The sequence below is a fragment of the Theropithecus gelada genome, chromosome 7a, assembly GCF_003255815.1.
Source record: "Theropithecus gelada isolate Dixy chromosome 7a, Tgel_1.0, whole genome shotgun sequence".
In the NCBI taxonomy this organism is placed as follows: domain Eukaryota; kingdom Metazoa; phylum Chordata; class Mammalia; order Primates; family Cercopithecidae; genus Theropithecus; species Theropithecus gelada.
This window is the reverse complement of record NC_037674.1, coordinates 18,866,856-18,878,346: the sequence shown is the minus strand read 5'-3', so window position 1 is coordinate 18,878,346 and position 11,491 is coordinate 18,866,856. Positions and strand designations below refer to the sequence as shown.

Here is an 11,491-nt window from a genome sequence, read left to right as displayed (position 1 = left end):
AAAACCCCACAAAAAAAAAAAAAAAAAAAAAAAAAAAAAAAGAAAAATTTGGGGGGTGCACAGGGCTTTGAGGTGAAGGACTTAACAGGACCCTTCTTTGCTGAGGAAAACAGCTTGTACATTGCATAATGTTGTGGGATGATGCCTAATTTCTTGGCGTTTTGTTCCTAGATACTGCCTCATCACAGTTGGGCTTTGGGGTTCTGGAACTCTCCCAGAGCCAGGATGTTGAGGAAAATACTGTGCCATATGAAGCGGACAAAGAGCATCTACAGTCAGTAACCACCAACTCTGGTTATACCAGGCCATCTGATGTGGATGCTAATGATGGTATGAAACATGTTTTCTGGCATTTGGAGTTGTTGTGTTTTCTCCCATACTAGAGGTAGTTGTTTTTTCCTTGACAAGTTTTGTAGCTATCCAAATTAATATAATCTAAGTCATTTAGTAAGGTTGAAGAGTTTTCTGGTAAATACTTGTCAATTGTTGGTTTGTGGGCTGAGGTTTTCTTTAAGTTATTGGTTACTTTATAGAATGATGCTTGTATATATTTGTAAATTGGACTTCTGTTAAAATCTTTGCTTTTTAAAAAACATCTGGGACTATATCTAGTATTTTGAAAAATTAATTATCCCCTTCCTGTCATTTTATAAAACTCTCAGCAATTAAGCACGAAGAACAGTCCAATGAAGATATCCCCATAGCAGAACGGTCCAGCAAGGACATCCCTGTGACGGCACAGCCCAGTAAGGATGTACATGTTGTAAAAGAGCAAAATCCACCACCTGCAAGGTAAGCCGTGTTCTTTCTAAAAAGGATTTATGGGTTTTGCTGTAGGGTTATACTTATTTCATTTTACCAGATGAAAACATTTGTAGAAATTGTTGATTTTTAAATTATTTTCCACTTGTACTGGTCATACTTGTGGTCTGTTAGAAACACTGATTATTTATGAAGTCTCGAGAATCGTTTTTTGTCTGTCTGTCTGTTTGAGACAAAGTCTCACTCTGTTGCCCTGGGCTCATGTGATTCTCTGCCCCAGCCTCCCAAGTACTTGGGCCACACTTGACTACTAATCTTATCTTTAGGCATTCTACAAAGACTTTTTTGTTGATTAAAAAAAATTTTTGTTGTAGAAATGGAGTCTCGCTATGTTGCTTAAACTGATCTTGAACTCCTGGGCTCAAGTAATCCTGCTGCTTCAGCTTCCCGGAGTGCTGGGATTATAGGCATGAGCCACTCTGCCTAGCCTACAATGATGTTTTAAGGCTTCTCTAACTATAAGCATGACTCTGTAATCTTTGGTTGCCACTCCTCCTTTGGGATCTTTGTCTACAGAGACACTGCCTGTCTGTGGGAGGTGTACTTAGCCTCTCTGGTGTTATGAAGAGTAACGTGAATATTATATTTGAAAGCCTACTGTTTCTATACTTGAGGAGCACCCAGATTGCTTTGGGTTCTCAGATATCTTGCATCTGGTATTTTATGGTATCAATAGATGTAGGGATTCTCAGGTTCTTTAGGGTCTTAACTTGGTAGGAATTGGGAAATGTGCCTCTGCTTCGTCTCTAGTGATTTTTATAACCAAAGCTTCATTGCCTCTGGCCAGCAGGTGAAGTTTGAATATGGCAGAAGAAAACCGGGATGCTTCCAGTTTGGGGAAGGGGATAAACATTCAGTATTGTTTTGTTATTTCCTTCAATAGAAAGAGTGGGGAGGGAGTATCCTAAGCAAAGTTGAATATCAAGAGAAATTGTCTTTCTAATGTAAAACACTCAGCATAACAGTGACTTTTTAGGCTTTTCTTTTAGATGCTGCCTTCCATCTAGTTATGCTATTCTGTTTACCCTGGGGAGTGGTAGAACAGGTGAACCGCATAAGTCTCTGGAAAGGGGCCAGGGATGAATGTCTTCCACGTGTTAGTATTGGTCTGAAGGAGAATTGGTTTGGGGTTTGGGTACATCAAATGGAAAAGGTCAGCAGAAGATATGTGTGGCACTAGTACAGAGTATAATTCTCATCAAATATGAAATTCCATGGAATGTCATAGTTTGGACTGTTCTCCTTACTGGCATTATTGGGGTCTGGATCAGAATTCTTCATACAGGTCTAGATAACATTATATGTAACAAAAATCCCCCAAGTCACTCATCAGAAATCTTAGAAAGCATGAAGCACAGTATTGAGCAGAGTTGAATACAGGTATTGGCTGTGTGAGAGAGTGAGACAGGTTTTAAAATGGGCTGAGGACTTTTATCACTGTAAAGAACAGTTTATTTGCTTTTTAATAGATAATTATGTAAATTAGAGCCACTGGAATTTTTGAAATTATTAAAGAAAAACACACAAAACAGGAAAAGCTTTTTAGTAAAAGCATGTGAATTTAGGAACTTTTTCTCCTGGTGATATGAATTTCCTAGGTCAGAGGACATGCATTTTAGCCCCAAAGTGTGTCTTGCTGCTATGGAAGCAAAAGAACAGTTTTCTGCACAAGAACTTACGGAATGTGGACTGCAGATTCAGAAGTCACCAGAGCCTGAGGTTTTGTCAACTCAGGAAGACTTGTTTGACCAGAGCAATAAAACAGGTACCAAGAGTGATTTGCTGTTACAGCTCTTCTCCAAAGATCTAAACTTTTATTTTAGTTCTGAGGCTACTGGTTAAGTTACAAAGCATTTTATAGGTTTGCAGACTTGTTTGTGATATGGAAGGAAAATACGTTTCTAGTTAATTAGTGAGAAGGGCTTTTTGGGAATAATTTCCATTTAATATTTTGACATAATTTTCTCTCTTTTGGAAATGAGATAGTGAAGAATAGCTAATACAGTAAATTTAGTATTATGGATACTAGCCATTTTCTTTTAGTTTTTTTTTTTTGAGACAGAGTCTTGCTCTCTTGCCCAGGCTGGAGTGCAGTGGTGCAATCTTGGCTCACTGCAAGCTCCGCCTCCCGGGATCATGCCATTCTCCTGCCTCAGCCTCCCTAGTAGGTGGGACTACCGGCACCCGCCATCATGCCTGGCTAATTGTTTCTATTTTTAGTAGAGACGGGGTTTCACTGTGTTAGCCAGGATGTTCTCGATCTCCTGACCTCGTGATCCGCCCGCCTTGGCCTCCCAAAGTGCTGGGATTACAGGTGTGAGCCACTGCACCTGGCCGCCATTTTCTGTTACATGGCTATTATGTCTTCAGATCTTAAATATGATATTAAGCTTAGGTTTTTCATATTCATCTGGGTAACAGTTTACTAACTTAATCTGTTTATTAGTTAATCTGACACAGGAATTTAAAATCTAGCAGAAAGGACATAAAACTTAAAAGAATATAATTTGTTTCACACCTCTTTAACCTCCACCAATCTCATTCCACAGCCTCAGAGAGCTAGAAAACTTGAATTAATTACCAGCAAAACATATTATGTTGGTTGTAAGGAGGGAAGGGAAGAAGGGTATATTCCTTTGCTATGCTGTGATACAGGTTGCTGTGCAAGACATTCAGAGGGTCACCAAGGAACCTTTGTTGGCCTCTTACTAAAGTTGTAAGGTTTTATTTAAGAAATTCTTTTACGCTGGGATTAATATAGTTGATACTCCATCTGTTGCTAAGGGGAAGGGACCAACAGTAGACTCTTGATAGTATAAATCAGTAATGGCTGCTCATAAATCCTTTTACTAATGCATTAGTCTTTTCTGTCACCTTTGAGCAGACCCAAATCATGAAAACTGCTGCATTTATAACATTGGGTATCATGTGCATTGTTTTGACTTCTCCCATCTGTATCATGGCCTACGCTTGACTTCACCTAAGGTAGACATTGGAATAAAAGGCTTATTTGCTGTTTTTTAATAGAAGCATCACAAGAAAGAAGAGCAGCTAAGCAGAAGTATAAGGATTCTGGCTTTTATTTTATTTATTTATTTATTTTTTTGAGATGGAGTCTCGCTCTGTCTTCCAGGCTGGAGTGCAATGGCGCGATCTCAGCTCACTGCAACCTCCACCTACCAGGTTCAAGTGATTCTCCTGCCTTAGCTTCCCAAGTAGCTAGGATTACACGTGCCCACCACCATGCCCAGCTAATGTTTGTATTTTTAGTAGAGATGGGATTTCACCATGTTGGTCCGGCTAGTCTTTAACTCCTGACCTCAGGTGATCTGCCCACCTCAGCCTCCCAAAGTGCTGGGATTACAGGTGTGAGCCACTGTCCCCATCTAGGATTCTGGCTTGTAATCTCCAAGCTTAGGTCATGACAGAAGGGACTAAGGAACTCTTCATCTATTCTTTATTCAAGAAGCCCATTGTAGGGGTGGTTAATGTTTACTCAAGATTTGTGCTATTGTGGTATTCCATTCATTGTACTATAAATAGAAAACAATTTCTGCCCTTTTGGAATTTCTGCCCTTTTGGAAATATGGAAATATGTTGGAAATATGGATATTACTCTTTGCAGTACTGAATGGTTTTTGGCAACTCAGTAGTGTCAATCTGAGAAGTAAGTGCAACTGGAATTTCTTTTTTTCAGTATCTTCTGATGGTTGCTCTACTCCTTCAAGGGAGGAAGGTGGATGTTCTTTGGCTTCCACACCTGCCACCACTCTGCATCTCCTGCAGCTCTCTGGTCAGAGGTCCCTTGTTCAGGAGAGTCTTTCCACGTAAGTAAGCCTAAAATAGCTTATACCAAGGCAGTATGTGCCTGAGAGTCTTAGGCTAAGACTGAAAGAGGCTAAACTTGCCTGCAAGTCTAGAATTCTTTTTGAAACCAAATGGTAGAACGTATGCATTAGAGCTTTGGGGATGAAGAACTGTTGAAGGCAGATAAATCTATTTTCCCATTTGAAAATTTTATAATAGTGGCCCAAAGGTTTCACTAAAAAAGAAAAGGCGCAGTTATTTAGAAAATGTTACACGTCCAAAACACGCATTCTGCTCCTCTGTTTTACTTGCAATTCTTCTCGTTCAATAGCAGAGGGTGGCAAATAGTTGTTAACAGTAGTTGGATTTCTTTATCTCTGTGTTAGGGCAAAGAGGTTTGCTTGTTGGTTTTTTTTGTTTAGTTTTAGTTTTGTTTTCTAATGAAAATGTGCATGGTCTGTCTATTATTAGGCAAAAAAATGGAATAATTTTGTTTTATGTCTCAATTCTGCAAATGAATTTATTTCCTAGCACTGCTCATCTTGCTTTTCAATCATGATGTCCTTGTGTCTGATCATTCACTTTGCCCTTACTCTCTTGTAGAAAAAGTTCTTATTTTACAATAGAAATGTCTGGTATGGGAAATAGTTATTGAAGTATTTTTGGTTCTTCCACCAGCCTCAGGTTGCTATTTGGGAGAAGTGCTGATAAGTATTTATCTGAATGCCTTAGATATTTTTTCCTGTTAAAAAGTAAAAACAAATACAGAAATGCAAAACTGTGGCTATGGTAAAATAACCTGTGATTCTCTCTTTATATAAAGGAATTCCTCAGATCTTGTTGCTCCTTCTCCTGATGCTTTCCGATCTACTCCTTTTATCGTTCCTAGCAGTCCCACAGAGCAAGAAGGGAGACAAGGTGAGCTCTCTTGATCTGTCTGTTGATCTCAGATTAGAAGAGGAGCAACACTTCTTCTGCCTTGCAAAATGTACTGCTTCTTTGTACTTTAGAATGCTTGTGACCTACACAATTCTGTAGGATTCATGTTTGTGTAACCTTTAGGGATAAGACCTACTGTAAAGTGCTGTCTTCAGTTCTTTGCTTTTCCTTCCTTTTTTTTTTTTTAAATCTAACCCCATCCCCCATTCTTTGCTTTTCTAGCACTAATTCTATTGAGATTTCTGTATTGTTGGCTCAATTTTTAAAAAGACTCTGAAGGAAATTTTTTTTTGAGATGGAGTCTTGCTCTGTCACCCAGGCTGGAGTGCAGTGGTGTGATCTCAGCTCACTGCAAGCTCCGCCTTCCGGGTTCACGCCATTCTCCTGCCTTAGCCTCCCGAGTAGCTGGGACTACAGGTGCCCTCCACCACGCCTGGCTAATTTTTTGTATTTTTTAGTAGAGATGGGGTTTCACTGTGTTAGCCAGGATGGTCTTGATCTCCTGACCTTGTGATCCATCCACCTCGGCCTCCCAAAGTGCTGGGATTATAGGCGTGAGCCACTGCGCCTGGCCAAAATTTTTGTTTTTAAAGTTGAACTTAAATGAATTAGTATGGGGAAGAACTGGGCTTATTACTAATGGCCTAGTTGTTTCTAGCAACATGTGAACACATTTCTGGTGAGAAGGAACCAGCTTGTTTCTTGTGGTCCTTATAGGTTATTTTTGCTATTATTAAAATAGTTTTAGCATAAGAGTGGTTGAAAGTAGGTGGTAAACATTTTAACTTCATTCATTTACTCCTTTGAAGACTTAGAGATTTTATATTACTTTATTCATAAGAAAGCTTTCCTTTTCACTTACCTAATTTATCTCATTATTTAAGCTTCTTTTGCTCTGATCTAGTCTCCTATCCAGTCATTCAAGATGTTTCTGAATTCCTATGATTTCTACAAAGCTTTTTCTAATAAATTCTATGATTTTCATCTTTTTACTCTTTCGTATACAAGTAATGGTTTTATTTATTGAGCACCTAGTATAGGCAAGGCATTATTCTAGAGGCATTTCTGTGGTTTTTCTCACTGAATCCTCACAAACATCCTAAGAAGGAGATGTTATTTTTATCCCCATTTTACAGATGAGAAAATGGAGGCATAGAGAGATTTTGCAACTAATGAGATGTAGAGGCAGAATTTGAACTCAGGAAGCTGCCTCCAGAGCCTGTGCCCTTATCTGTCATATATATGCCTCCTATTATATCCTTTCTCTGCTTTTGAGTAATATAAAACGTAGACATTTAACAGTTTTTCAAATGTAATTTATCAGTGATAGAATTTGATCTTAGGGGCCGGGCGCGGTGGCTCAAGCCTGTAATCCCAGCACTTTGGGAGGCCGAGGCGGGTGGATCACGAGGTCAGGAGATCGAGACTATCCTGGCTAACATGGTGAAACCCCGTCTCTACTAAAAATACAAAAAACTAGCCGGGTGTGGTGGCGGGCGCCTGTAGTCTCAGCTACTTGGGAGGCTGAGGCAGGAGAATGGCGTGAACCCGGGAGGCGGAGCTTGCAGTGAGCCGAGATCACGCCACTGCACTCCAGCCTGGGAGCACAGCGAGACTCCGTCTCAAAAAAAAAAAAAAAAAAAAAGAATTTGATCTTAGGCTTTCTTCTGCTACAAAATTTGTCTCTGGCTGTTTCTCTTAAAATCAGTTGTAGGTATCCAAATGGACTAATAGCAGTCTAAGCATAACATGATTAGTGACTAATATCAATCTAAGCATAACATGATTAGGTGAATTAATTCTATAAAAACCCTGGTAATACAAGTTAAGACTGGTTAATTCTTTTTTTTTTTTTTTTTTTTTTTTTGAGACAGAGTCTAGCTCTGTCGCCCAGGCTGGAGCGCAGTGGCCAGATCTCAGCTCACTGCAAGGTCCGCCTCCTGGGTTCACGCCATTCTCCTGCCTCAGCCTCCCTAGTAGCTGGGACTACAGGCGCCCGCCACCTCGCCCGGCTAGTTTTTTGTATTTTTTTAGTAGAGACGGGGTTTCACCGTGTTAGCCAGGATGGTCTCGATCTCCTGACCTCGTGATCCACCCGTCTCGGCCTCCCAAAGTGCTGGGATTACAGGCTTGAGCCACCGCGCCCGGCCAAGACTGGTTAATTCTTAGAAAAGTTTCTTTTATCTGTACTGTGAACATTGAAAATATATAAAAATAATTATATTAAATATGCTTTCTTAGGCTGGGCACGGTGGCTCACGCCTGTAATCCTAACACTTTGGGAGGCCAAGGCGGGCAGATCACCTGAGGTCAGGAGTTCGAGACCAGCCTGGCCACCATGGTGAAACTCCATCTCTACTAAAAATATAAAAAATTAGCTGGGTGTGGTGGCAGGTGCCTGTAATCCCAGCTACTCAGGAGGCTGGGGCAGGAGAATCACTTGAACCCGGGAGGCAGAGGTTGCAGTGAGCCAGGGTTGTACCACTGCACCCCAGCCTGGACAACAGAGCGAGACCCTGTCTCCAAAAAAAAAAAAATGCTTTCTCCCTGATTGTAAACAGTTAGTATTTATTGTAGAAAGTTTGTTAAGTATATAGGAAATTAATGAAAATAAAAATCACCTGTGATAGTACACTCCAGATATATTTACAACTAGTATATTTGGATATATTTCAGTTTTCAGTACATAAAGTACTTTTACATAATTGGTATCATGTCGTGTATATGACTCAGTTTTCTTTTTTTATGTAACAGTATATTTTCACTTGTCAGTTATATTTTAGATTTAATGCATTTGCTTAATATGTGCATCAGTGTTTGTGAAACTATATGTGCTTTTTGTATTTATTTTTTTTTTGCTTTTCTCTTAGATTATTAACCTAAAGCCTTTTTTATATGTAGTGCCTATAACATCAGGTTTTTAATGTGCTTTGTCATGGCAAGGAAGTTCAAAATGTGCAACAAAAATACTTAGCACAGCTATGGCAGTATATTAAAGGCCGGTAGCACCGGATCCCAGATTAGGTGTAGACAGGTAAGGTTAAGACTAAGCTAAGCAGCAAGGCTGGGTATTGAGGTTGCAGTTTGGGTAACTGGTAGCATGAGTGTGGATTATGGGGAAAAGGTAAATGTTGTCAAGTAGTTTGTGAGTGGTCTAGAGGAGGCCTGTTTAGGGTCAAGTTGTAAGATAGGGGATAAAAATGATGAATCAAATACTTAGCTAGCCAGACTGACTCCAAGCAAGATCCTAGGTGGGTAGTATACTATGGGAAAGCAGTGTTTCGTGTTTTGTGTGTGTGTTCCCTCCTAATTTGTGTCAGGATTAGTGTCTTCTCTTTCCTAGTTCTTTGGTAGATCAGTGCTGATTGGCATTGATAGATTTTTTTTTCTTCATCTATATTTGTACAGGCATCCATCTCTCTGCATTTAGCAATTGTTAATTCAAATATAATGAGTTCATAAATATGAATTATAGATGCTGTATTTACTTAAAGTGGTGACAAGTTCACTGTCTTTCAAGGCCTGTGGTAGAATATATGATGGTTAAATTAGGTAACAGTAGTTTGGGCTTTTCTTGGGCTTTTCTACAGGGAAGTGAAAAACTGAGCTATAAAATCAGGAAAGGAGCCAAGTTAATTTAATATTTCTTATGAATGGGTGGGTAGCCCCAGATGCATCCAGTTTTGATCTATACCTAAAAATAGAAGCTTGGGCAGCTCTACCAACCAAAGGAAGTATTGCTAGATTGCTAGGACCCAATCTACTATTGTTCCATCAGCTTTTCTGAAAAATTGCATCATTATTTTTTTAGAGTGAAAATGTCTGTAATGTAATTATTCTTAGTGGTGTTGGAACATGAGTAATATTGATGAGTGATATTTCTCAATTTGTTTTCCCTGTTTTAAACCAGATAAGCCAATGGACATGTCAATGTTATCTGAAGGAGGAGGAGAGCCTTTTCAGAAGAAACTTCAAAGTGATGAACCAGTAGAGTTAGAAAACCACCCTCTCCCACCTGAGCCCACTGTATCACCACAAGCCTCAACACCAATATCTCAGAGCACACCAGTCTTCACTTCTGGGTCACTTCCTATCCCATCCCAGCCTCAGTTTTCTCATGTGAGTATTGTAAAAGGAGTTGTTTTTTTAAAAGCAGCATTATTGGGGTATAATTTACAGACCACATAACACACACGTTTTAAATGTACAATTTTGTGATATTTTAGTACATTTACAGAGTTGTTCCTGGCTAACACAGTGAAACCTCGTCTCTGCTAAAAATACAAAAAATTAGCTGGGCGTGGTGGCGTGCGCCTGTAGTCCCAGCTACTCAGGAGGCTGAGGCAGGAGAATGGCGTGAACCCGGGAGGCGGAGCTTGCAGTGAGCTGAGCTGAGATCGCGCCACTGCATTCCAGCCTGGGTGACAGAGGGAGACTCCATCTCAAAAAAAAAAAAAAAAGAAAATTTACAGGGTTGTGAAGCTGTCATCACAAAGTAGTTTTAAAACAGTTTCAAAGTCACCTAACATCTTGATTTTTTTTTTTTATGTTTAAACTTTTTACAGTGTCTTTAAACTTTTTGAAAATGTTACTGCAAAATTGCAAAGGGACATAAATCATTATTCTACCTTAACATAACTGTTACTGTAATTTTTGTCTTTCCACATGCTTATGGTTTTTTTCAATAACTAAATTTTTTTGCCCATGACACAGCCTCAGGAGGTCCTGACGATATGTGCCCCCACATGCTGATGTTTTTTTAAAAAGTTGTTTATATACCACAACTTTTTAATTTTATTTTTCCAGTTAACATTGTGTCGTAATAATTCTCAATGTTATATTGTCTTCACTTATCCTTTCAAAAGTTGTGTATTATTTAAGTAGATGTAATCTCAGTACAGGATCATTCCTATACTTAGGGTATCAATATGGTTTTTAGTTTTCCTATGTGTATTTTCTTCTAAAAGCAAGGGAAAACTATTAATTTGTATAATTTTAAATTTAAATATTTAAAGAAATGAAATTCAGGTTTCATAGTGAGTTGAAAATCCTTAAATCTAAATGACTATATTATATATTCAATCTAAATACGTATTCTTATAAGACCTTAAGTGGGGGAATTATTGTAGTTTTATTGGGAGAACTTATTTTATACCTTTCAGTTTGCAGGTGTTATAACAAGAGTTTGTATTTAAAAGTAAAATTTGAAAATGAATAGTAATGAACTGTAAATTTAGTGAGGAGGGGACAGTAGGAAGAAAGAAACTGGTTTGTTTTCTGGAGTTTTAAAACTTGTATTGTTAAAGGATTCCGTTTTATGCAGTTCATTAGAAGCAATTTGGTGGCATTATTAAAAATGAGGACTCTAGAGTCAGAACTTCCTGGACTCACTCCTGGCTCTGTCATTACTACCTTTGTGACCAATTGAAATTGAATCTTAGTTTGCTCATCAGTCAAATGGTGGGGATACTGATACTGTCTACCTCATAGGATGTTTATGAAGGTTGAGTTAATATATATAAAATGCCTAGACTAGTGCCTTACACTTGGTAAATACAGCATATAAGGATAGTTGTTGCTGGCAGTAAAAGGGTTGAAAACAAGGTTACGGGCCGGGCGCGGTGGCTCAAGCCTGTAATCCCAGCACTTTGGGAGGCCGAGACGGGCGAATCACAAGGTCAGGAGATCGAGACCATCCTGGCTAACACGGTGAAACCCCGTCTCTACTAAAAAAAATACAAAAAAAACTAGCTGGGCTCGGTGGCGGGCGTCTGTAGTCCCAGCTACTTGGGAGGCTGAGGCAGGAGAATGGCGTGAACCCGGGAGGCGGAGCTTGCAGTGAGCTGAGATCCGGCCACTGCACTCCAGCCTGGGTTCACGCCATTCTCCTGCCTCAGCCTCCCGAGTAGCTGGGACTACAGGC

At 39.4% G+C, this 11,491-nt stretch overlaps 1 protein-coding gene across 4 annotated transcripts in view; it reads left to right on the top strand.

Moving 5' to 3' along the window:
• The window catches only part of TP53BP1 (tumor protein p53 binding protein 1), a 117,920-nt gene that overhangs the window by 36,076 nt on the left and 70,353 nt on the right, over positions 1 to 11,491 (top strand). For all 4 annotated transcript variants that reach the window (XM_025390759.1, XM_025390758.1, XM_025390757.1 and 1 more), the window contains exons 6-11: positions 172 to 330; positions 663 to 792; positions 2,421 to 2,587; positions 4,520 to 4,649; positions 5,453 to 5,547; positions 9,479 to 9,687. In XM_025390759.1, coding sequence (XP_025246544.1) covers positions 172 to 330; positions 663 to 792; positions 2,421 to 2,587; positions 4,520 to 4,649; positions 5,453 to 5,547; positions 9,479 to 9,687 — 890 coding nt within the window. The remainder of the gene's footprint in view (positions 1 to 171; positions 331 to 662; positions 793 to 2,420; positions 2,588 to 4,519; positions 4,650 to 5,452; positions 5,548 to 9,478; positions 9,688 to 11,491) is intronic.